Source organism: Aulostomus chinensis, chromosome 19, assembly GCF_037954235.1.
Source record: "Aulostomus chinensis isolate RoL2024-O1b breed Wild chromosome 19, RoL_Achi_v1.0, whole genome shotgun sequence".
NCBI lineage: Eukaryota > Metazoa > Chordata > Actinopteri > Syngnathiformes > Aulostomidae > Aulostomus > Aulostomus chinensis.
This window is the reverse complement of record NC_141338.1, coordinates 23,370,097-23,397,531: the sequence shown is the minus strand read 5'-3', so window position 1 is coordinate 23,397,531 and position 27,435 is coordinate 23,370,097. Positions and strand designations below refer to the sequence as shown.

General features: G+C 40.9%; 2 protein-coding genes across 2 annotated transcripts in view; one reads left to right on the top strand and one right to left on the bottom strand.

The window, feature by feature from the left end:
* Nucleotides 1-1,596: 1,596 nt before the first annotated feature.
* On the top strand, nucleotides 1,597-8,217 carry ccng2 (cyclin G2). The gene is made up of 8 exons (XM_086188266.1): nucleotides 1,597-1,723; nucleotides 2,670-2,812; nucleotides 3,061-3,198; nucleotides 3,355-3,605; nucleotides 4,176-4,254; nucleotides 4,478-4,576; nucleotides 5,232-5,434; nucleotides 6,928-8,217. The coding sequence occupies exons 2-8, from the start codon at nucleotides 2,708-2,710 to the stop codon at nucleotides 7,058-7,060; spliced, it is 1,008 nt and encodes a 335-aa protein (XP_086044392.1). The 5' UTR covers nucleotides 1,597-1,723; nucleotides 2,670-2,707; the 3' UTR covers nucleotides 7,061-8,217.
* The window catches only part of taf1c (TATA-box binding protein associated factor, RNA polymerase I subunit C), a 39,324-nt gene continuing 15,527 nt past the window's right edge, over nucleotides 3,639-27,435 (bottom strand). The window contains exons 11-15 of the mRNA XM_086188265.1: nucleotides 26,216-26,344; nucleotides 18,288-18,486; nucleotides 17,973-18,110; nucleotides 16,110-17,542; nucleotides 3,639-13,579 (exon numbers count right to left, since the gene is read on the bottom strand). Coding sequence (XP_086044391.1) covers nucleotides 13,325-13,579; nucleotides 16,110-17,542; nucleotides 17,973-18,110; nucleotides 18,288-18,486; nucleotides 26,216-26,344 — 2,154 coding nt within the window. The 3' untranslated portion in view covers nucleotides 3,639-13,324. The remainder of the gene's footprint in view (nucleotides 13,580-16,109; nucleotides 17,543-17,972; nucleotides 18,111-18,287; nucleotides 18,487-26,215; nucleotides 26,345-27,435) is intronic.

Below are 27,435 nucleotides of genomic sequence, written 5' to 3'. Positions count from 1 at the left end.
TGTGCCATTTATAAGTATAGTCACAATTAAATGCCCATATATGGCGTTTACCATCTAACACGAGTTTAATTCGCAAACAGCCTGATAAAAAAAATACCCATAGACACACACATACAGACACATCCTTGTATTTAGAACTTTGTGAGGACTTTTATTGATGTAATACATTCCCTAGCCCCTCACCCTAAACCTAACAATCTCAACTGACTGCCTGACCCTAACCTTAACCCTAAACCTCACCAGAACCTGATTCTAACCTCAACCCTAAAATCAAGTCTTGACCTCCAAACGGCCCTTTGAAGATGTGAGGACCGGCAAAAATGTCCTCACTTTCCAAAAATGTTCTCACTCTGTTGGTTAAATACGTATTCTTGTCCTCAATATGACACACACGGGAGGTGGGGGCAGCACGGTGTTGCAGGGGTCAGCACTGTCGCGTCACCGCAAAAAGGTTTAGAGTTCAAGCCCCGGCTGGAGCATGGGGTCTTTCTGTGAGAGTCTGCATGTTCTCCCTGTGCCTGCGTGGGCTCTTCGTCCAACAGTCCAAAGTCATCAAGAGGGGACGAGGTTAATTAGATTCTATAAACTGAAAGTAGGTAAGACTGTGAGAGGCAGTTGTTGTCTGTCTATATGTGTTGGCCATGCCATGGACTGGTGACCAGCCTAGAGTGAACCCCGCCTCTCACCTGAAGGCTGCTGGGATAGGCTCCACCCCCTACAACCCTTAACAGGATGGAATAGAATAGAATAGAATAGAATTCAACCTTAACAGGATAAGCAGTAGGAAAAAAAAATGTATATGTGTGTGTGTGTGTGTATATATATAAATAAATATATATATATATACATATATATATACACACATACATATATTATTTTTTTTCCTGCCGCTTATCCTGTTAAAGTTTAATTATATTATATTATATTCTAAAATATATAAAGTATGTTCAAAGTATATATATATATATATTTATATATTTATACACTTTGTACACATACACACATATAAAACATAAATATTATAAATATATATACGCGTGTGTGTACAAAAATGTTATTAATTGGAATATTTTTCATAGCCACACACACACTGGTGCTGATGGGCAAGACAATGTAGTCAACAGTGTGTTTCAATTGATTTTAAAAATCCTTGCACAAAGTGGCCACTTCATACATGTTCACACACTACATTCCAGTCAAGTACCAGAATTTCCTACGTTTGAGCGTAACCAAGAATTCTCCTTTATGGAGAAATAGGACAACCTCAAGTAGAGACGGTCAAAAAATTTGTGTCAAGCCACGAACCAATCAAAGAATCCCATTTTGAGCGGACTATTTGAAAGTGAAAATATGAGGCACGCTAATTGGCTAAGGAGCACATCAATCTGAGGGCGTCTCTTGTACAATACTAGTTTGTTTAACAATTTTATGGCATTTATCTGTTGGAATTATCGATCTCCGGTACAAACATCGTGGCAGTAATGTTAACAATAAAATTAATATGATACTGAAACATAAGCTGGACATCATCATTTATACCAGTTCGACCGGCGAGGCGATTATCTCCTGGACCCGAAAGCATTGATTGGATGCTGTCGTGTGTCGTCACCTGTGGGTGTGAACTTATCAACATCAACAAAGGAGAAAGGAGAAATACGAGAAAACTAGAAAGAAATTTTACAGCCGAATACAGCAGTAGTGCAGATGTAACTAACACTAATAGGTATGTTTTATCTTTACAATACATGTATTTTATTACCCATAATAAGCGTATTTATGAATCTATCTGGTGTTTCTTTATGTGTTATTATATATTGTTCTTTATGTTTATAATTCGGGATGGGTCAAGGAAAGGCAGGGGAATATATACGTTTGAAAACGGCGAGTTATTAATATCACAGTCTTGAATAACAAATGTAATTGTCGAAGTGAATAACAATTCTTCCTGGTTACGATATTTTACCATCACAAATACGACGGAACTCCTACATGAATGTTTGAAATGACATCGAATCGTTTTCCGCGGGGGTTTCACTCTCTGCATGAGACATATTACATGTGGTTTTAATAATGGGAGTTGATATAAGTTTTAAATAGCATGAATCTTCCGCTGTAACGTTACGTGTCTTTCATCTTGAGTGTTATGGATATGGGATCCCTTTTATCAGTCTCGTCTCTGTCAGAAATCAAACACTGATATGTAAGGGAACACATTTTCATCGATTAATGCCTTTATACCTTGTAAGATGAATAAGATTTTGTGTGATCAGGACTGATAACCCTTAACGCTTTGAAGTATGAAGAAAAACAGCCCCTCCCCCGCTCTCACTGGAGAGGATTTAAAAAGCTGTTAGCTAGCTGGAGTGTACGTTAGCTTATTCATTCAGCGTCAATCGATGAAAATTAGCCGTGTGAGTTATGTGTTCATGTACTTTAGCTTGATTACTAACCAGTCGAACCTTTGAAAGGTGTTGTTTTGTTTTCGGTCACTGAACATATTCGGCCCAGAGGACATCTGACACCGACGTGCAGCTGAGGGAAGTGTGATTGGCTCAGCTGTGACACGGGGGGGGGGGGGGGGGGGGGAGTGCCCATTAATGTATAAAAACAAAGAAACTCTATGTCAAAACAAGAAACTTAAGTCGTCTGTTGTTTTCTTGATTTTTCAGTTAATATATTGTGTTGAAAAGAAGAAGTCGGCCCAGACATGGAAGCCTTTAAACTGATGAAGGAGCTGAGGGTCAATTATGAGCAGGAGGTTTATTATCTCCCAAAAGAGACAGGGCTGAGCCTCATTGAATCCACAAGTCAGGTCAGTGCAATTCAGAATGTGCTTAAAATGCAGAGTACATTTTGTAAAAGTTCACAGTCACCACCAAACTTTATATAACTTTGTGATCAGTTGTCAAGTTTACCTATGTATGCCAGTCATACTCCAAGTCTGAAAATGTTTAGTGTTATGACCAGCTGATATAATTACATTTTAGGCTTTCAGGCTTTCTGATGGTCAGTGTTGGGGCAGATAACATGGGTTAATTATTGATGGGCTTTGTTTTCCAGGATGAAAGGAGGATATCAGCCAAGTGCAGAGATGCTAAAGTGGAGGACCTGTGGAGTCTGACCAGTTTCTTTGGTTACACCACGCAGACCTTTGTCCTAGCTGTTAACCTGCTGGACAGATTCCTGGCCATGATGAGGGTACCATTTGCTTTTAATCTTTAACAGGGTCTGGTGTTACCTGTGGCTGTGGCCATCAAGAAAACACCACCTTTTTCGATATATTAAAAATTAAATTAGAGCGCAAGCTATTTTTCAATTGATTCAAATGGTAACTTCTGTGATACCCCCTTCCAGATTCAGCAAAAGCACCTCTCCTGCATCAGCCTCAGCTGCCTCCACATGGCAGCCAAAGTAACAGAAGAGGAATGCAACCTCACACCCACTGACGAGCTCATCCGTATAGGGCAATGCAGGTTCACTGTATCCGACCTTAGCCGCATGGAGAAAATCATCTCTGATAAGCTCAACTTCAAGTCCAAAGCCGTCACTGCCTTAACCTTCCTGCACCTGTACCACCAGATCACACTTTCTCACTCCACAGAGAGGTGAGATTAACATGTGCATGTAACATGTACAGGCATTTTCATTTCGAAGATATTGGATTAATAGCCACTGAGTGTCACATTCTGGATGACCATTTTTCTGGATTCAGTTGGTTCAAATGAACTCTTTTATTTTCTTTCTTTTGCTGACATGTAACAACCAATGTCAACATTACATCAGTCATTAACATTGACCACAAACATGCTTTGTGCATACCAGATTTCACACATCTGAATGTCAAAATAAAATACCAGAGTTCTGAACATGGTGGAAAAATAAATATTTGGTTGGCCTTTTTTACACCACTGCTTGCTTATCCGAGCAGCTCTACTGCATGTGGGACAGTAGTGAGCTATCTCTGAAATACACTGATAATTTTTTTTTTGTTGACTGGCACAGGCACTTAGCACTTGCATAACCATAACACCTAAGTGCATATTGTTTTTAGTCTGCTCACATAGAAATTCTGGTGTTTAAATTTTTTGCTGTGTCATAGTTGCTGAAACTTTAGATGATTTCTTGACCATAACTATTCTGAATAATGTCATTTATGGCTTGTGGTTCATCAACAGAAAGGAAAGTCTGAGTCTTGAGAAGCTGGAGGCTCAGCTAAAAGCCTGTCTGTGTCGGATAGCCTTCTCAAAAGCTAAGGTAGGAATTTACTGCAGGAGTCAAAATTCAGATTGGATTACGTCAGCTCAGCAGTCTGATGAAGTGTTCAAAAGTGAGTAATGTCATTTTGCTGTCACTTGACAACAAATATTAAAACCTTACCATAGTGTAACATGGATCTGTCTTTATCATTTGTCTTCTGCCATTTCTGTTCTTTTTATATTTTCCTGTACATCATCTTCCTGTCTTTCTATTTGTCCAGCCGTCTGTTCTAGCTTTGTCTCTCTTGAGGCTGGAGATCAAAGCAGTTCACTCAGAGGACATGTTGGAAATAGCCTATCACATCCAGAGACACCTTAAGGTAAACAACACACAATTGGTCTTTCCTGTATAACAGATTATCACCAGCTGAGAAACATAAAATGTGATGAAAAGGTTTGCTGTCCTTCAAGAGTACAGAGAGCAACATTTTTTTGGGGGGGGGGGGGATTAAAGTCCACAACATTCTGGTGATTTCATAAAACAAAATAGTATAATTTTACAATTTCTTGGATCGCTTTAAAAAAAAAGGTTAGTAGAAGTTTTAAACACATTTCCACAAATTAAATAAGTTGCAAGAAAAAGACATACATTACATTCTCAAAGATGCAAGTTCCTAATAAATCAGCCATTGGGGATACATTTACATCGTATAAGACGAAACAAATAGCTTGCAGCATTATCACATTCTCATTGTTAGCAGATGAGGAGTTACCTTTAGAGGTTAGTGAAACCCCAAATGCTTATTGAATGTGGGCCAGTGATTTGGAGCTCACCATGAATTGCTGCCTATATCTGTAATCTATAGCTCTATCTATCTAGACGTATGGATTGATATTTGACCCTCCATTTAAGAGCCAGCTGAAGGACTCTTTCTGATCTGTGAGACACACCACAAGGGCTAGCTAGTGCCTGTATATGCCTGACATTGGCCGACAGGAGCTGAACAGCTTGACTTCACTGTTGTTTGGTTTCAGATTGCAGATGCTGAGCTGCTGCAATGGGGCCAGCATGTTTCTCAGTGTTTGTTGGACTATGCCTCCCCGGAATGCAGTAAACCCAACCATAAGAAGCTGCAGTGGATTGTGTCACGGCGGACTGCTCAGACCCTTCATAGAAACTACTGCAATGTCCCTGAGCTGCCCACCATCCCAGAGTGCTGTTGGAATGAGAGTGAGAGGTGAGTAAGATTGACATGCATGCACTACTTGGGTTGTCTGGTTCAAGTCCTGGTGGGTGCTCTGCTGTTGGATTCCTTATAGACAAAATCAATAGGGAAAACATTTTCATTGTATTTGTTGATACTGAAGTATAATCAAAACCTATTTAGTGCATTTAAGTGTTAAAAAAATGCTTTTCCTGAAATGACTGGCTATCTGTACAGAGCTGTGATTACTGAGAGAGGTGACATGCATCCTTCTCATAATTTCATCAGACTGGTTCTTTTATCTGTTTTTTGAAGGGTTGTTACACAAGCTTACCCTGTGTCACATTATCTTATAAAGTGAATAACTGGTTGGTATTTACATCCCTTGATATTTAGCTTTGGCATTTCATTACTGTGAGGTATGCACTCAAAAGGAAAAAAAAATTCAAGCAATAATCATAGGTTTAATTAAAAATATCAGATGTAAAAATTAAATTGATATTTAAGGAAAGTCACTGCTTAGTGTAAGTAATCAAGTGTTAGATACTGCCACAAACATATTTAAGCCACAACTTGCTTTTTACAGTGTACTATGTTAATGCATTTACCTCAGTGTTACTGTACTACATCTACAATGTCACGCATCTGTTGTAACATGTCATACAGGATTCACCGTGCCCTTCAAATTAGTAACTGGGCCAGTCTGTGCCTCTCATATCCAAGCACAGCATGATGGAGTGTGTACAAGTCACCTGTCACATCCCATTGAGACATTTTCTTTGACGTCACATGAGGGAAGAAGGCCTTGCTTTTTATATGCAATGTTGAATTACCATAAAGTAAAATATGTTGAAACTGATGAGCAAACAGGAAACTAAGTCAGCTCAGAACATTTGTTTCAGGTAAAAGTCCATGGTGGTTAAGAATAAGAATAACCAGACGAAACCAACCTGACAGGCTTGATCCAAGCTGACTCCAGTAAACAGATGAATAACTGTCAGTCCAGTAAAACTTATTGATGTTTAATTCCACATGAACAGTCAGGTGACTCGCTTATCCGTTAAAGGTCGCGGGGGGGGGGGGGGATCAGGAGCAATTAGGGGTTGAGTATCTTACTCAAGGATACTTCAACATGGTCACTTGGGAAAGTGAGGACCAAATCAGCAACCCTTCTGTTACTAGACGGCCACGCTACCTCCAAGCCATGCCGCTCCATTATTTTATTCATATTTAGTCCTCAAATCTGTCACAGTTTAAATCTTTAGAGTTCTTCCGTAGTAGGATCAGCAACTAAAAAAGTTTATTTTATTATGCCAAAGATTAAAGTCAAACAAAGCAGACATAATGTTGTGTCACTAAAAGATAAAAAAAAAAAAATTAAAATGGTGGAAATGGATATGTTTCTTTTGACCTGAAGAAAAGGCTAGTAACCTAGACATTCATTTGTTACCTGATCTTAACAAAATAAGAAGTTGAAATCATAGTCCTGGCTATATAATGACTGTTTTCCTTATGTGTTTCTACAGTGAGGATTCATGTGAGGACACAATGAGTTCAGGTGAGGAGTTACTCAGTCGCTCTCTGGGAAGTTATGCTGAAGGGCATTTCTTCCATGTGCACTTCTGCCACCAAAAGCATAGCCAAAACCTTAGCGCCTGACACCTCTGCCATCCTGTGCCTCATCTTCAAACCTTCCCTTTCTAACGGAAAGGAACTTTATTTTTTTAAATAAGCTCAGATGCTGGTGAGTAATTGCACAACTGGCAGCTGATAAGACACTCCTTGGTAGATTTAGTTTGCAGAAGTATTCATTCATGTTTTAGATACACACAAAATACACGTTTGCAGATAAAAGTTGAGTGGTTCAGTACAGCATTATTTAGCACACCGCTGAGGCAAAAAGAATTGAGGTGTTGTCCAGAAGATAGACTGCCAGTATGTAGCATTTATGTATGGATGTGGTGACTGTTATTCATTGTAGACCTTTTTTATTGGGTTTAAGTCTGATGTACAGAAGCTGAGAGCAGCTCAGTTATGGACATGATTTTTTTTTTTTTAGGCATGTAATTGTTTTTATTTGTCCTGAAAATCTTATTGACTGACACATAATGACAATGTAATGGTGCTTGTATTTTATTATTGAGGCAAAACCACATCAAAAAAGTGTTTGATCAAACACACCAAATATACCAAAGGAAGCAACTAATCACAAATTCATTGTTGCTTATTTGGTGTGATTGTCACTAACTTTAGTTAAAAATGGCAAGAGAGCTAAACAACTTTGACAAGAAAAGATTTAAGATACATTATGATACCAAGCTAGGAGATGAAATGAGCATTGATTGCAGTGAACTCCAGATCTCACTGAAAACTGAGCTCTACAGCTGCTCTCAGCTTCGTTAAGTTTAATTTGCACAGTATGTTTCTGTATTTCAAGTGTTATGTTGTCAGACTGAAGTGGGAATGTGTCCGAATTACTTTTAGTTGGGCATTGCTGAGCATGCAGATCTTGTGGTTCACACCATTCAACATTTGATGGATGTGTTGTATTGGTTGAATGTATTTATGCCATTGTGTATGTATGACCTTGGTTTCAGTTTAAAGTTGCCAATGTTAGGATGTAGCTCAAAACATTATTTGGGTTTTCGAATAGTTCTATGGAACAGAAACACAGACTCTCACAAAAAAAATTATAAAAATGTAAGAAAAACTGTTAATACAAAAATATAAAACTGTAAATGTGGGAAAAATCTGTTTATAGTTATTTATTCTTTTTTTTGTCAGCTGCACTGAAAATGTCTCATAAAATGTTATTTTTTAATGCTCTGTTTTGTTGTTGTCATTTTTTTCTCCTCTGAAAACAAATAACCTTCTTTGATCAGTTTTCAGCACTAAGACAGATGAGATAAATATTCTATGTAAACACAGTGATACAAGAGTTGCAAGCATGCATGACCAGGTTCCAAACTTGCCCAGTGAATGTGATGCAAGTTTGGCCTTGAGCCCAATGTATGTGATGCAAGTAGTTTGGTTATAAGTTTTGGAATTTTGATGATATCAAAATTCTTTTGATATCTTTTTGTTATGATTGTCTGTGTCCTTATGTGGCGGCACAGTGGTGCAGTGATTAGCACTGTCACCTCACAGCAAGAAGGTTCCAGGTTCAAGCCCCGGTTGGGCACGGGGTCTTTCTGTGGGGAGTCTTTATGTTCTCCCTGTGCCTGCATGGGTTCTCTCAGATACTCCAGCTTCCTCCAAAGACATGCAAATGAGAACTAGGTTGATTAAATACTCTAAATTGACCGTAGACGTGGCTGTTAGCATGAATGATTGTCTATATGTGTTGGCCCTGCGATGGACTGGCGACTTGTCCAGGGTGAACCCCGCCTCTCGCCCAAAGGCTGCTGGGATATGCTCCAGCCCCTGTGACCCTTAACAGGATAAGCGGTAGAAAATGGATGGCTGGATGGATGTCTATACATGCAAAGTTTCATCCTTATCAGAAGCAGACCATTCAACAAGGCTTTGCATTCAATTTCCTTATAGCCCTTAAATTACTTGAGAGACAAAATATTGGTCTGCTACAAATGTCAGCTATACAACAGTATATATTTCTACCAACTGACGCTACACCCAATTTTATCTTTTAATATTAGTCAGATAGTCAAGGTCAAGAAAACCTTGAATTTAATAATTAACTGCTTGCTCTTTTCCTTCCTTTTGTCATGATGTGAATCTGTAAATCTAAATTCAAGTCATTTTATCTTAACAGATGCAGATGTAAAGGACATGCTGAGACCTCTTGTTGTATTCTTTTCCTTATGTATTGAGCCATAGGCTCAATACAGGAATTTTACACCTTTGTGAAGCGATCATATCCTGATCACTTTTAACATGAATAATTGATTCAGTTTTTCAGATGCTGCTATGTCTGAGGCCGGCCGGCCCCTACCCCGGGCCTGTACACAAATTCTTTGATTTTACTTCTATGAGGGGTCTGTTGAACAGTTGTCTGGTCTGCCTTGTGTGACCCTAACAGGGGCAAAATGACCCAGACAGCATAGCTCCTCGGGTCAAGGGCACTCAAACTCCTCCACCACGATAAGGTGACAGTTCCAGGAGGAGGTTTTCTTTTTGTCGCTTTCTTTTCCAGAGATAAAAACCAGATTAGACATCAATATGTGATGATTTCTTAAAAAGGAACTGAATTTGCGTGTCCTAATTTTTTCACAACAGTAATTCCACTCAATTTTGAGCTGTTGTCCTCATTCAGGAGCACTACCTCTGCCATCCAATTCTCAAAGTAACAAAATTCTTTCTATGAATAGTAATAAGCTACAGTACTTAATACTCATGGGGACTTCAATTGAATTGTACAAATTTGCCGACTTTTAAAACTTTTCTATTCTCGTGTCCAGGGCACAAACCATTGTCAAGGGCAGAGAGATGGCTAAATGCAACTATTGGAGACAATTCTTAGGTGAAGGATTTGTCTAATGGAGATCTATTTGACCTGATATATGAGAAAATAGTCAGCAGAGCAGGGATTATAGTGAGTTAATCAAAACTCCATCTGCAGAGAGCCAGAGTATGTGGGCGTAAATATCAGCATGGTAACACTGTTGCCAATGATGGTGATGACCTGAAGTTAGATAGGTTCCTAGAGATTAATGAGGACCTACTGATGATGATGAATGGATGACCTTGGCAAAGACCTAGCAATGATTGATGAGCCATTACCTCGCAGTGATGGCCATGAGGAACCAAAACTGCAACCAGTTTTGGGGGGCGGCAATGTTGAAATTCTCTGTATCAGCCCTGACACCCCCTGATCTCTGAGAGCAGCAGCACGCACACCCGCTCAGGCTTGATGCAATCATCAACAGGTGGGGGTATATTACTGTCATCAAGCCTTCTAGAAAGAGCCTGGTAGCTACATGCTCTGTTTGCCTCCAACTGCCAAGAACTGTGTACCTTTGTTTACCAGTGCGGCGAATGTAAGTGTTCCTTTGTGCTGAAAGATAATTTGATAGATTTGATTATTGTTTGCTTCACCATTTTGATCATATTTGTTAAACATGAAATATGAATCTTGCAGAGTATGGTTTAATTATAGTAATGAGTATTTATGTTAAAAATGAACCTTGTTTGAAACAAATTGTTGATTATATATTTTGTTGGTATAAAATTGCAGAAAAACCATATGGCGAACTAAGGGGAAATCTGGCAGAATAAAACCCGCAAACTGATTTGCGGTCTCACTGCCCTTCCTTTTGGTGCCTCATGTCTCATATTTGATGTCCCTTAACTCCAGCCCCCCTTTGTTTGGTCAATTTAAAACAGGCCTTCTGCCTTGAACAGGCACCCACTAGTATACATACTGGTGGGAAAGAGCAGGGAAGCTGGGGCAGAGAACAAGACAGATAATGGGAAAAGACCAATATAGAGAAGGAAAGAGAGGGACAGAGATGAAGAGAGAGAAAGGAAGGAGAGAGTGATAGACAGGGATGTGACTAGGCTGGAAGGAGAAAGACAAGTGAGAAAAAGGACAGGGGGACAGGGAGTGCACAGCAAACAATAACTTGTGAAGTGTAACGTGTGGTGCTTAGTGTAGAAGCGTATTGTATTTTACTCCAGACTTGGTTCAGTTAGATGCTCAAGATGAAAGACGAGAAGATTGGAAGCCGCTAGACGACATGCAGCCGTACATCAATGCAGAGTTGACAATCCACACTGCTGACTGTATGTCATGTCAACAGCAAACAGTTATACATTTCTTTATATTTCAGTTGATGATGAACTGTATTATGTTTTGGAGCTTCAGTTTTTTTTATTTCTTGCATGTCTTACCAATGTGAGGCTGTTCAAATGTGAAAATACTGTCCAAATCTCCACCATTCGTGACAAAAATCTCACATTTAATTTTTCAAACTAATTTAACATCTTAAATCAGCAAATATTTTTACCCAGTTTAGGCAGTGAAATATATTCTTATACTTTGTGACAGAAAGAATTTACTATATAACTCACTATTTCAGTCATTTTTGGCTTGACAAATTGAATGCAATATTAGATGAATTTCTTGTCTACAAATACTAGAGGGGGCCTGCACCTTCAGGAGGCAAAAGATCTGAGACAGCCTCACAAGACTACATTGTATTTGTGTCAATTACATAACAAAAGTTAGAGTTATAAATATAACCTATGAAATGCAAGCTCTTAATTTATCTCTGAATGAATCTGCCCCTCTATGTTTCCTGATCAAATTAAGTTAGATACATGGTCTTCTAGAGGAAGAAATCGGCTTGCTTTTATGTCTTTGGCTTAACTTCCCTGGAGTTGCCTTCTGGTGGTTCATTGTTACATTCCTCTACCATTTCCATATTTTACAATATCAGAGGCATGGTGGTAACATGTCACTATACTATTAAAATCAAAGTAAAAACGATGACTGTCCAGGTAGAAGCTAACTATATGGAGTAGATCTATGGATTCTAAGCTACTTTGCGACCTGCCTGCATGAAACAGCAAGCGAGATCTGCGACAGGAAGGACCAATCTGTGCCAGTTACAGCCAGTAAGTAAGTAGTAGCCAGTTAATAGCTTGGATCAGTCAATGAGTTCTTTGTAAATATCCCGATACTATTCCTGACCATTTAGGAAGTACAAATGAAATACAGTATGTATTACATATATTGCTCTCAAGAAGTCCACTGTTTATATAGTCATTGTGCATGCAAATGTTTAGATTAATAGTTATGTACTTTGTGGTCAAGTGCAAAAGCTATTATCACATGGAAACAGAGTTTTGCATTATGAGGGCAGACTGCTTTTAGAAATAAAGATTCCAATCCACACATTGAAATGCCTCAATCATAACTTTCTTCATTTATTTTGAAAGGCATGCATTCCCATGTGATGTTGAGCATTTTCCATCCATCATTTGGGCGGTTGGTGCTACTGTGCTGTAATTTGCCATAATAGAGCAGCCTTACAGCTCTGGGACATTAATAATGGTTAGATTCTCCTACTGTTACATTGTCACTGTGTGTTGACAGTGGTAACTACAGGTTAAAATTTATCTCAACATTAGTTTGGTGTACAGCCTCTAACTTTTCAGGAATGAATCTCAAAAGAACTCTTTTTGAGTACATGAAAAACTATTTAGTTTACTGGTTCTTTTTTAAATTTAAATTTTTCAAAGTGAACTAAAAAAAAACACCTGACAATGTGTTATGAAGTATCAAATAGGTGTAACAGAAATTGCTCAAAACAATGATACTGTAAAGTTTCTTTGTTGTGTGAACACCATATAAAAAGCAAGACAAAAAGGCCAGAACTATCAGTGCCTGATGTGATCATTTTAAAGTTCCACAAATTATATCACACTCACATGCAGCAAACAAAACACAAACAAGACAATAGTAAAAGTAATGGATTCCACTGAGTCCTACCAAACCAGTCAGCATTCGGTCTTCTTCAGCTCACAGATTACTTCATTGATCACCAACATTGTGTGATGGATCCTTTCCAAAATCCTCCATATTAGATCCAGTTTGTGTTTTTATTTCCCAAATAAAACCCAAGAAACCATTAAGGCATTTTCCAGATTCTCGGGCAGCTGGGTGCTGGTGGGTCCACGTCCACTTTTTAAGAAGCAAAGGGAGGTGAACGAGAGAGAAACGTTGTCCTCATGTTAACACAGTTGTAGAAATGGTTGTATTTTGGTGGTAGAACAGAATCGATCAGAACGGTATAAATCCTCCAATGTGGAAATGTAAAAAAACAAAAAAAACATTTCCAAACCTGGAAAAATGCAATACAGTCCAAAAATTTCACAGTAAAAATGTTCAATCCCATGTTTTGAAATTCAGGAATACAGATGATACATTTCTTGAGCTCTCAAAACTCATCAATGAACAAACTAGAATCCCATGCGAGACTTCTTTTTCTTTGGTTGCGACCCCTGTGACAATCCTGCTCGACCCTGTGAACTTTGTGAGGGGGGCAGCGACTGAGAGAAACCTGACCTTGTTGAGACAAGGGAGGGATCCGCTCTGGGGCTCCTATTTGGGACAGACAGCAAATTATGGAGCTGGGAGGAAACCACAGGCTGAGGCATGGTATCCATGGTACCCACCTTTTCCAGGAAGTAACCATCACGCTCAGAAGACTCATCCTACACAGAACAAAACAGCTCTACATAATCTGATTTCAAAAAATGTTTCTAAATACAGTATGATCTAGCATGATAAGGTTGTGACCAAATATTGTGTGACAACATTTGGAAAACTGGCCACTTTATCGTTCAACCTCACATTTATGCAAATATCTAATCAGTCAATTATGTGGTACTGCTCAAATCGTTTTAACAAGTAACCATGGTCATCATGCAAAAAAATAGGATTAGTGACTTTAAACATGGCAAATTTGTTGGTGCCATATACATATACACATATACACACACACATAGCTATATCCATATCTATATATACACATATACACATACATATATCCATATTAGTGCTGAGCAATTTTATCACTTCTGCGATATATATATCAACAGTTTGTTTCCCCAGAGATTATCTATTTTTTTAGGTGCGAGTATCGATTAAGCCCCATTCAAATCCCTGTGTCCCGCACTTTGCAGGAAGAACAATTACCGTAAATTCTGGACTATAAGTCGCGACTTTTTTTCGACGCTTCATGCCCTGCGGCTTATGCTCCGGTGCATCTTATACGAGGATTTTACCTTCACCCTGGGGTGTGGCGGGCAGCGGCAGCAGGCAGTAATTCCCTATTGTTCCTGATGGTAGCTCCAAGTACCATACTTAGGGAAATTCCTAGCCAAATGTTATGGTAATTTCTCTAAGTACTGTACTTGGAGCGTCCAGTCCATGCTGCAGTGCAGTGTAAAAAGAGCATCACACTATATTTTCAGTCATTTGTACTCACCCTCAAGACGGAGAGCAGAAGAAGGAATGCTTATGATGCAGCTTTCAAGTTAAAGGGAATCAATCTGGCGGTGGCAGATGGAAATAGAGCTGCAGCACGTAAGTTTGGCATAAACGAATCGATGGTGAGACGCTGGAGGCGGCAACATGACGAACTGACCCAATGCAAAAAGACGACAAAAGCTTTCAGAGGTCATAATAGCAGATGGCCCGGACTTGAAAACGCTCTGGAAGACTGGGTCAACACGCGAGAACGGGCGGCTGAGGTGTTTCCGCCGTGCACCGTGGCTTATTTACCGGTGCGGCTTATACGTGTACAAAGTTGATTTTTTCCCTAAAATAAGCATCTGCGGCTTATATAACGGTGCGCTCTATCGCCCGGAATTTACGGTAGGTCTGCCAGCCGCTAGTGTCGCTGTAGAGTATTTCTAGTTACCCAGAAACCGACACCTTTCTCATCTGGTTAGAGCTGAGAGATTCAGGAGAATGGTGGCGAGTATAAATCCAGTGGCTGAATGCTTAAAAGCAGACGTGTGGGAGCATTTTGGGTTCAAAAACAAAAAGGAAAGTGACGATTTAGACAAAAATATGGCTGTTTGCAAGCTGTGTCACACAAATGTTAAGTACTCTGGAAATATCACCAACCTGTGAGCCCACCTAAAACGTCACCACCCAGAGAAGGTAATGCTAACTGAGACCGAGCCCATGAAGCTGCGGCGCGACCTGAAACCAACCACGCTGGACAGTGACAGCGGTTGTTGCCACAAGTTCCCATCTTTTTCACTGACGTCGCAGAAAATCCGGGAGTCCATGCCTACTTTATTTGCCTTATACAGTGGTGGAAAACACCGGCTTTAGGCGCATGGTGAACGCTATAGAGCCCTGCTATGCTATTGTCACCTGCTAATTGAATTGTTGGCTGCCAATGTTTATTTTTAGTGAACCTGGTTAGACTGACTAGCTACCTTATATGTTCAGTATCAAGCTAAAAAAGTTGCCAAAGAAGGCCACTGGCTGCACTTTAACTCTCAATCTTGATCCCTTACTTTTCAAAAGTTTGTAAGCTACAATTTGCACTCAGTTTAAAAAATGAAACTAATTTAATAGTAACAACAATAAAATCCCTTTGTTCCTTTAACATCTTTCAGAAAATTATTTAAGTGCATCAAATTGTTTCCCGAGATGAATATCATGATATATACCGTATCGTGAACCAATCATCGTGTATCGTATTGTATCGCGAGATAAGTGCTACAGCCCTGAAGCGCATATTATACATATATATATATATATATATATATATATATATATATATATATAAATATATGCACACAGACATACATATACTGTACACATATATGTACAATGTGTGTATATATATGTATTTGTTTCTGTGTGTATATATGTACATACACTTATATACGTGTCTGTTTATATGTATATAAATGTGTTTGCGTATGTTTATACAGTATATATAAACATGTATGTATACATAAACACACATATATACACAAATACATACATAAATATACATATATACTCACATACATACTTATATACATACCTATATACACATGTATATATACATACATATATACCAATACACGTGTATATAGGTATGTATATAAACATGTGTACGCATGTACATACGTAGAACACATATACAAACGTAAATATACACAAACGTATATATATATGTGTGTGTGTGTGTGTGTGTATATATATACTCACACATATATTTCATTAATCTCTTACCTGCGGTGTAAAGTGAGACCTTGGATAGTCATCTGCAGGACATGTGCCCCTCCTCTGACTGGCTGAAGAGTTCAGGGTCTTCAGTGTCAGGGAGCGGTCATGGGAGCTGCTGGGTGTCAGCTGCTCATTTTGATTATCTTCAACATGTTGATGAGTAACAGTTGTCTTTGGAGGGGCAGTTTGACTTTGCATGGTGGAGGGTATCGTGTCACTTGATGTCCAACACTCTCCCGGACTCCCAAGCTGGGGCAACCCCAGCCATTCTGTGTCTGACCACGCACCCTGACTCGTCACAGAAGACCAGCTCCCACAATCCAGAGCTGACTGGTAGCTGACAGATGAAGTGAAGCTTCTGCAGAGCTCCAGGGACTGACCAGTGGCTCTCTTTGCCTCCTTCTCCCTCCTTCTCCTCCTCCTCAGAGCTTTTACCTTCTCTTCCCTGTTCAACCCCAGCTGATCATCCCACCATGCCCGCCATGACTCTCCCCCCTGCCATGAGAGGGTCAGGCGCTGACTGAGCTGGTCTGACCACACCCCTGTGTCCACCAAGTTTGGCAATGGTACAATATCTGATGATCTAGGGGAGATGGCACTGCTTACCAGAAACAAGTGGCTAGACATGCATGCTCTCAGTTCCTGCTTCAGACTCTGCAAATGATCCTCTTCAGAATTATGTCTTGCTTTGTCATTCAAGACATTGAGGAGCCCGCTAGTTGTGATTTTGAAAGTCTCCAGGCAGTGAGGGTGTGGCATTGTTTTGGGTCTCCTGTGGGTCACTTTCTGGAGCCAGACTTTCCATCTAACAACAGCATCTTTAGTGAGCTTTATTGGAGTCTGCTGACCAGGTGGAACAATGCAATTCAAGCTACTGACTGTTTCATTAACTGGGCCAAGGTTCTCAAGATCAACACCATTATTGTTACCTATCTTTATGTCCTTTACACCTGAATCCACTCCACTTCCCACATTCAGCTCTGGATCACTGTTGATGGTAAACTTCAGGCACAACTGCTTTAAGTTGCATTGTTTCCTTCCTGACCCTGAATTTTCAGAGGATTCATCAGAGTACATGTCTTGTTGGCTCTTCTTTGGGGTTTCAGCAACAAATCTTTGCACAGCTGCATGCTGAGCTGAACCGATCACACTTTCACTGCTGGATAACACAGGGACAAGCTGAGGAACAGGTTGTGTCACTTGGTGAGGTTTTGCTGTTTTTCTCCCAGATTTTGTGGCTTTTTTAAGTGTTGATTGTGGCAGAGTTATTTCTGTGTTTTGAAGCAGGGGTTCATCCTCTGCTGCTGGAGGTTGAGAAATGTCCTGCTGCTCATGCTTGAGGATCTGGTAGAAAATATCTCCTGCCTCTGTCAGCTGTAGAATGCACATACAGTCATCGCTGCCTGTTCTTCCTGCAGTGTTCTGGATACATGTCAGACCTGACAACATAAAGCCACATCTGTCAGGTCATATACTTATGGATTGTTTTTAGGTGCCAGACTGAAATACTTTCTCAATAAAAACAAAATAAAAGCTGCTAAAAATAAAAGCTATCGATTTAAAAGAATTTTTGATTTTGAATAATTACAAACTTGTCTCACTGAATTCTATAGTACTGCAAACACAAAAAAATGCTGTGTAATTGCTCAATCCACATCCAACCATAACTACTGCTCAAGTCAGAAACTCATTCCAACTTTACATTTATGATAGTTTGACACAAGGTGTCCACTTTTCATTTGCTTCATTTAGTTTGAATAAAATCAAATCACATCAAAAAAAATCTGGCAATTGATAATCTCACATGCAGCGACATTATACACTTATCCTGAGTTACACGCATGCACACACTCTTTTGCCCATCTATACCTGAGGCAGGTGAGGATAGCCTGTTGGTTGCAGTGTCCAGGCGATGAGGAAGCTGGACAGGAAGGAATTTCAGACTATCTCTGGGTCTGAGCAGAGCCTGAGGAGGACCATGACTGGAACAGGTCTCTACCCTACCTCCTAAAAACAGACACACACTGAGTGGGAGTTTCATATGGATCATTGATCCTGATAATAAATACTTTCATACAAATGAACACATTGAGACATTTACATTTACCTCGTAAAAAAATAAATTTTGAACCTCAATCAAAATAAAACAAACCACATCCATATGTCATTCCCCTCCTGACTGACCTGAGTACTGCAACAGTGTAATTTCCTGATGGCCCTGAGAGCCCAGCAGGACCTTTATGGGTTTAGCCACGCCCCCTGACTGCCCAGAGGAGGCAGGGCCAGGGGGGACATGACAAAACATGGGTGGGGACTGCATCATGTGATCCCATTTGAGCATGGGCATGCAGGGAAATCGCTCATCCATGATATAAGCCGAGTACTGACAAAGACACAGAAAGGAATAATTTTATGAGTACCTTTTGAAAGCTGAGCTCCAGAAACCTATAAATTCTATGCCAAAACAAACTGAAGCCATTCTAGACATTCTAATACACCAGGGGTCCTCAAATACAAATCCTGAAGGTCCACAATTGTTTTTTTCATACAAGCATCGGTCCATTTATTAATGTCGGTCAAGTACAAGGCAGGTCAAAGGTGGTAAAGGTCGTTTTCTTTTGTCCAAACAAAAATACAATGCACATTCTGATTAAATAAAAATAAATTAACAAAACATTGTCTTGACTTAAAATAAAAGTACAAAAAAAAACGTGCAAGTACAATGTTTACACATGTACACTAAATAATTAACAAGATCTGTCATTAAGGTGCAAACAATAACTATTGACAGTACATTTTGTAACTGTAAAACACTGCTGGACAAAAAAGAAAACAGGTGCAAGTAGTACAGTACATGTTCACATGTACAGAACATAAATGACAAGCTCTGTCATTAAGGTGCAAACATAATAATTATTGACAGTAACTTTCACTGTAAAACACTGCTCAATGAGAGAAATGGCATTTGGGGTTTGAAGCCATGGCTTTGAACTTTAGCACAAATGGTGTGATGGCCATGCGGAGACACTGATGCAAGTGTTCATTGGTAAGTCTACTGCGGTACTTGTTCTTCACAATGTTCATTGTGGAGAAGGCAGACTCACAGCAGTAAGTTGAGCCAAACATTGTGAGAATGTGAACACGACTGGTGTTTCACACTGCTGCGTTCCGTCCAGTCTAGCTAGCAGCATGCACGCTCTCTCAGCCAATCAGCACTGTCTCCCGAAGCCCACACTTTCTCACGCAAACACACACAGCACGCAGAGTGAATGCAGTGATTGAATACAACAGAAGTGGGAACATGGGAGATATTTGACTAAAAATGAAACAGAATTTAGCGATAGAATAGTAGCACATAGCGATAGATCGGCGATTAATACAAATAATATATGCTAAAAAAAGTTTTTTTTTCTTTTTAAAACTGATATTTGCCCTGGGTCCGCAAAGAGGTGTACGGACTGCGGTCTGCTAATTGAGGACCCTGGTAATATACTTTTCACACTGAAAAAACGTGTCAACACGGGTTTTTGGACCCGCGTTTGCTCAGCATTAGGGCACATTCAAGCTTCCAGACAACCCAAGTCTGAACTCCCACTGTGAAGGCTGTGTGCCTATGTTTTACTCTCTCGTACATCATCGCGCTGACAATGTAATCATTACACATAAACGTGCACCAGAACACTGAGAGGTAAACAAACGGCAGGTGCGCTCCGGCTGGTCCTCCCTCTCTGGCTCGTGTTCTGCATTGTCTGCGATGCTTGGCAACAGAGTGGACGACGTTAATGGCAACACTGGCGCAGCCAGTGAGCTGAAGACGCTCAGCGGGTTTGCCAGTGCTGAGTGCTTACGGCCTAGAGAGGCCAAAACTTTATTGAGCTCCAGCAGAACAGTGCAATTTTTTATATTTCTTTGTTATTTTTTTTCCCAAAATGACAGCCTGACAGGCGGCACAGTGACAAAATCAGAATGCAACAGGAAGGTCGCATGAAACCTGAGACAACACAGGTTGCCTTTTTCACACTGCAGGTGAGCCGAGCTGCTAAACACCCAGGTTGCTTGGTGAGTCGGTCGACGCGGGTCGAAATACCGAGTCAATCCTTTCAGAGTGCTCAAAAACCTGCATTGACCTGCGTTTTTGGAGCAGTGTGAAAGGGGCTTAAGACACTTAAGTCTGTGATTCATCGCTTTCCACACATGCACTGCCTCTCCTAAATAGTTTCTCCGTTTGCCAGTTTGCTTTAAAAATACATTTTTAGAGAAATACCAAGAGTGTTTATCCTGTCTCGCTGATGCAGACCAAATCAGCTTCTTTGATTTGACATGCTTCCCATTTCAATCCAGTTAGTCTTCCTCAATTTCATCGCTATATACAGGAACCATGCTGCAGTAGGTTGTAAATCCCTTTGTAATGTCCACTACAAAAGGTGAGGCAGCTGCTTATGGTGCTTACAGGTGGTGTGTAGAGTGGTTAAAGTATTGGACCCCAATATTCCTTCTGACTCTTCTGAGATAAGTTGAGAGGCCTAATAAAGCCTTCAAATAGATAGATAGAATTTATTGTCATTGTGACACGCAAAATGCACAATGAAATTAGAAAGTGCCATACAGTTGGTGCAACATTAAAACTACAACATAAAACACAAGCACAACAGTAAAACAAGAGCAACGCAACCCTGCGGTAATAAATATAAAACAAAAATACAAAAGTCATTCATTCTGCTATTGCATGATCCCGTGATTGTGTAAAGTGCTGTTAATGATTGTTTTTTGCGGCATTGAGGGTGGTTATTGCTGTTGGATAAAAACTGTTTTTTAATCTGTTTGTTCTTGTTTTGATTGTCCTGTACCATCTGCCTGATGGCAGCAGTTCAAACATGGAGTGGCCCGGGTGAAAAGTGTCCTTGACAATTTTCTGAGCTCTATTAAAACAGTGAGCACTGTGCAGTTCGTCCAGTGAGGAGAGGGGGCAGCCAGGATTTTCCGGGCTGTGTCAATCACCCTCTGGAGCGCAGTTCTCTGGGCTGCTATGCAGCTGGTGAACCACACACACACAAGCAGTATGTCAGTACTGATTCAATGCAGCACCTGTGAAAGGACACAAGCAGTTTCTGTCCGGTGTTATTCTTCCTGGGTACCCTCCGGAAGTGAAGTCTTTGCTGCTCCTTTTTTAACACCTCTTTGCTGTTCACAGTCCAGGTTAGCCCCTCCTCAATGTGGACCCCCAGGAAACGGAAGTGTGACACCCGCTCCACTCTGTCCCCGTTGATGATGAGTGGAGGAATGTCAGTTTTCTTTCTCCTGTTGTCAACCACTCGTTCTTTAGCCTTGGACGTGTTGAGGAGCAGGTTTTTCTAACTGCACTGCTAGATGTTCCACCTCTTCTCTGTAGGCTGAATCATCGGAAATAAGCCCCACTACCGTGGTGTCGACTGCAAGCACAGCACCGTTGATGTTGCTGTGGTGAATAGGGGTACACTTGTGTGTATAGAGGGTGTAGAGCAGGGGACTCAGCACAGCTGAGCTGGTGTTGATGCTGATGGCTGTAGATGTATGATGGCCCACTCTCACCCTCTGTGAGCGACCAGTCAGAAATAGTGTTGTCAAAAATATTGATTTATTGATTAAATATCGATTTTGAAAAGTAAAAACGGTACTAAATGACTTTTCAATAGTATCGATACTCTACCTACCTCCTTGGTTTACACATGCGCTGCCACCACCAACACACACACACAAACAGACAGAGCGCTGCCCTGGGGAGTGAGCCTTTGTGCAGCAGCCCCTTGAGTCGGCTGAACAAGGAAAGCCAAAGGACAGCAGCAAGCCCATATACAAGAGATGCAACAGAACTGTGCTGACAAAAGGAGGGAACACGACAAATATAGCAAAGCACCTCCAAGACAGACACTGTATAGATTTAGAGGTATAGAGGTTGGCAACAGTAGATCTTGAAGTATGTGTTGCCAAGAGTTATCACATCTATCCGTGTTTACTTTGGCGTGTTGTCTTGTTAGTGACCAGTAGCTAAAGCTAATTGATGGTAGGTTACATATATTAAAACTTATTTGCATACTGTTAATGTGTAAAGAATAACTTTTAAAAGTTCTCTACCTCAAGAATAAAGTTCTTTACTTTTCTTTAAATAAAAAACATTTTTGCACTATATTCTGAGTGGTTGCTTAGTATTGAAAATTGAATCCAAAATCAATATTTTTCAAAATATCGTACTGAAGTGTGAAATCCAGTATCATGACAACACTAGTCAGGAAGCTGTTAATCCACATGCAGATGGGGTGTGGAATGCCCAGGACCAGCAGTTTGAGGGGGAGGATGGTGTAAAAGACAGAGCTATAGTCAACAAAGAGCATGCGCGCATGGCTTCCTGCTGCTACAGGTGGGAAAGTGCAGCAGTCTCACCTCATGCCCTGTGAGGGAGAAGCTGCCATGGACCGTGGGTTGTGGTGTGGTCACCTCAGGTGGTTCCACCTTGAAGCGGGCAAAGAAAATGTTGAGCTCCTCTGCAAGCGAGGCATCACCCTCAGCAACTCCCAAGTTGGCCCTGTAGTGTATAAATTGTTTAACTCCATGTCACATCTGCCTGCTATTGTTGACTCTCCAGATGTTACTCAATCCTCTTCCTGTATGCTGTCTTGGCCTCCCAGATGCCTCTCCTGAGGTTGGCCTGCAACACGCAGTACAGGGCCTGGTTCCCAGACTTGAATGTGGAGTTCCTCTCTTTTAACAGTCGTCGGACCTCACCCGTAATCCAGGGCTTCCTGTTTGGGTGGACACGGAACTGTTTGTCCACAGCCAAAGTGTCTGTGCAGTGTTTGATGTAACACAGTACACTGTCAGTGAACACTTCAATGTCTTGATGTGAAAAAAGATCCCAGTTGGTTTTGTTGAAGCAGTCCTGAACCTGCTGAGAGGCTCCGTCAGGCCAAGTCTGTCAAGTTTTTATGGTTGTGGGAGCAGTTTTCTGGAGGGGGGCAAATGCAGGAATCAATAGCAGGGACATGTGGTCAGACTGGGCCAGGTGGGGTGACTGTTTAGCCCTGTAACCCAGCTTAATGTTACCCAGAATATCTGCTGTGTTTATTGCTAATGCTGCTGTGCAGTTTGCTGTTAGCTGCTTTAGCATCTGCGTCAGGCGGTATGTAAACAGCCGTTACCATGACAACAGTGAACTCTCAAGGAAGGTAGTGTGGCTGGCATTTAACGTCACAAACTCCAGGTTCGAGGAGCAGTGGCTATCTACAGTCACTGTGTTAGTGCACTCGCTGTTATTCACATACACACACAGCCCCCCTCCTCTGCTCTTACCGGAGTTCTCCGTCCTGTTGTGTCGCTGTGCGGTGTAGCCACTTAGCTCAATGGCGGTGTCAAGTAACCATGGGTGAAGCCAGGTTTCCGTGATCAAGAGAATGCAGCTGTTCTTCATGGTGTTGTTCGCCGCAATCAGTAACCTCAACTCATCCATCTTGTTAACGAGGAATCTGGCGTTTGTGAGCAACAGGCTGGGAAGCGGAGGTTATAATGGCTGCCTCTGTAGCCTCATCAGTGCACCGGCCCTGCAGCCCAGCTTTTGCATCCTCTCCCTACGCCGCCTCAGTCTCCACCCAGTGGGGATAGTAATCCATGGGGAGCCCAGGCACCGTGCAATGTCCTCCGGTATTTTATTTAGGCAGATGAACTCGGCTGTAACAGTCCACTGCTGGTGGCAAACTCCCAAGTTTGAGGAGATCGTGCTGGCCATAGATGTTATTTGTCTGACAAGAATAACTCAGGATACAAAGCAACATGCCACCCGAGAACCATGCCATACACCAAATGAACGAGCACTGAGCCGCTGCGACTGTGTGCGCCACCATCTTACATCGATCGATTGTTCATGCTGCTCTTTACTCTGCTGTTGATTTTTGCACTCTGCTGCTATATGTTCTTTCAGACATTTTACCAAGTAGTGGTACTGGTGATGTATTGATAGTGAAGCTTATCATTTTAAGTGATTGGGTGTACTGACCCACATGTAACATCAAATTAATCATTTACCCAAATTAAGTCTCATGTTGGCCAATAGGCGCCATTTACCAATTACCATTGTCAGCCACGGGCTGCACGGTGGTGCAGTGGTTAGCACTGTCGCCTCACAGCAAGAAGGTTCCGGGTTCGAGTCCTGGCTCGGGCACGGGATCTTTCTGTGTCGAGTTTGCATGTTCTCCCCGTGCCTGCGTGGGTTCTCTCCGGGTACTCCGGCTTCTTCCCACCATCTTAAGACATGCAATTGGAGACTAGGCTAATTGGATACTCTATATTGACCATAGGTATGAATGTGAGTGTGAATGGTTGTTTGTCTCTCTATGTTGGCCCTGCAAGGACTGGCAACCTGTCCGGGGTGTACCCTGCCTCTCGCCGTTGACGCTGGGATAGGCTCCAGCCCCCCCGCTATCCTTAATGTAGGAATAAGCGGAAGACAATGGATGGATGGTCAGCCACACTATGCAAAGGTGCAAGACAAACTGGCCGATCTGCCACAAAACTATCACAATGATGGGTAGCTCTCCCTCTCACTCAGGGTCACATACAACCAGTGAAAACAAATATACACACATACATTTATATGAACATTTTTAGGCTAAATACAGTTAATATTACAATGTCATCACATTTTCTTATTTGATGGTATTCTTTGATTTTACATTATTTTTACCTGTTTCATTTTTTTAAAACAATTAAATAAATAAATACAAAAATATTTGGGATTCCTCTGCGTACTACTTGATAGAGCTCACCACAGTTTGAGAATCAGTGGGGATTTTCTGGCTCCATCTGCTTTGTAATGCTTGGAGCACCTTTTGCCAAAAATGGACTTGCTGTGTATACCTTGTGAAGCGATGCACTAAGAGGCCTAAGGAACATGCCTGAAACACTGCATGGTGCTTGTGGTAGAAACCAAAGCTCAAGCTGCCATGGCACTGCTCAAAGTAACGTGAAGGAAAGTGAAGGAAAAGCCATTGGAAATACAGGGTGAGGCCCCACATACATCCCTTATGTCAAACTATCAAGTCTTTACAAATTCCTTCATTAAGTCAGTTTGTCCCTGTTCTTTATGCGGGAATGTTCATCAGTTAATTACTTGCTGCCTTAAAATCTATGTAATCAGGGTCACAGGTAGGACCTGACCAATATATCAGTGGTTATTGCCTATCACAGATATATCATATTGACATATATATTTTCCAAAACGCACGAATTAAAAAAAAAACAAAACTCTTTTTTTAAACAAAACATAAAAGGCAGAAAACAATACTTACGGTTATTAAAATATGGTGTGATTTAGTTTGCCCTGAAGAGAGCACTCCAATGCCTCCGACTTTTGTATTTTACTATTTTATATTGGCACGTATTTAAATGGTCATGTATAATAATATAAAATATTCTTTAATAAAATAATAAAAATATCATCCATCCATCCATTATGTTCCGCTTATTCTTGTTGATGTTGGTCATGGGGGGGCTGGAGCCTATCCCAGCGGCTACGGGCAAGAGGCGGGGTACAGCCTGGAGAGGTCGCCAGTCCATCACAGGGCCAACAACCATTCACACTTTCATTAATACCTATGGTCTATTTAAAGTATCCAATTAGCCTAGTCCCAAATTGCATGTCTTTGGATGGTGGGAGGAAGCCGGAGTACCCAAAGAGAACCCACACAAGCACAGGGAGAACATGCAAACTCCACACAGAAAGATCCCGTGCCTGAGCTGGGACTCGAAACTTGAGTGCTAACCACAGCACCACCGTGCCGCCTAAAATAGGTATTTTTTTGAAGAAATTAACCTTCTGGTGCACATGGAACATAACAAGAGTCTATTTTCAGTCCAACACAAAAATTCACCACATCAGTTGCAAAAAAATTGCTTTTGGGTGGGTCGATGAAATGTAACTAAAAAACTTTTTTTTATGGTTGCACTCTTCTATCTTTAAAATAACCATCACATCATTTTGGAAATTAAATTTACACAAAACTTAACTAAATTTAAAATGACATTTTATTTCTAAACATCGGGAACTGAAATAAAATGTGGAAACTGTGATTAGGAGTACATTTTACCTGAGTGGTAATGAGGTGGTGAAAGGAATGGATATCCCCCAGATATTTGGACAGGATGAGTCTCTCTCCACTTCGGCACTTTACAGTGTTGCTGATACGAAACAGAGTGTGACTGGAGGCAGGACTCACCTGAAGTGACAATAAGGGAGAAAAATGATGATGGCCAAGAATTGCCACTTTTAAGTTACTGTACACGCTTCTGCTAACCTGCCCACTCAGGAGCATCAATCCATGTTTTTCCAAACTCATGATGAATGTAAGAAGTAAAAACTAGTGAGAAATCAGAAGAAGGTTCCAGTTTCTTTTGACAAGGTGAAACATCCTGTATTCTTTCAGGGTGCCTCTGAGACAGCACTGAATACAGAAGAGGGTTTCTGCAGAATGTAATGATTAACAAATTGAAGTTGACCTTGTATCTTTAATATAAAATGTCATCACTTCCATGCCATCAGACATTTGTGTGAAATGAAACAAACAGCATATACTTTCTTGAGGCAAATGGTTTGTATGACAGACAGAAAAGCACATGTACACATGACTTGGGCTAATGACCTAAGTGAATGAAATTGGCATCAGCCTTTCAAACATTCTTGCTTCTGCCAAAAGGAACTTGACAAAGTCCCCTGGGTATTTTTTTAATCTGTGTTGCAGACTGATACATTCTGTCATCAACCTGAAATGGGATTAAAAAAATAAATGCTTGTTCAAGAAAAGACTACTGTTGTTGAATTATGTGGCATCCAATAAAAGCATATACACTATCAGTCAAAGTTTGGACACACCTTCTCTTCTAATGGTTTTTCATAACCATTTACATTGTAGATTCTCACTGAAGGATTCAAAATTATGAATGAAGACATATGTCATTATTTAGTCAACAAAAAATGTGAAATAACCCAAAACATGTTTTACATTTTTAGATTCTTCAAAAATATCCTCCCTTGGACTCACCGCCCATAGGAGGAACCGGAGGGGTCCGGTGCAATGTGGTTTGGGTGGCAGTTCAAGGCGGGGGCCTCGACTGTCTGAACCCCAGAAATGGAAGCTGGCTTTTGGGACATGAAACGTTACTTCTCTGGCGGGGAAGGAGCTGGAGCTGGTGGAAGAGGTTGAGCGTTACCGGCTAGATATAGTCGGCCTCACCTCGACACATAGCTCTGGGTCCGGAACCTGAGCCCTTGGGAGGGCTTGGACTTTCTCTTTTACTGGAGATGTTCCAG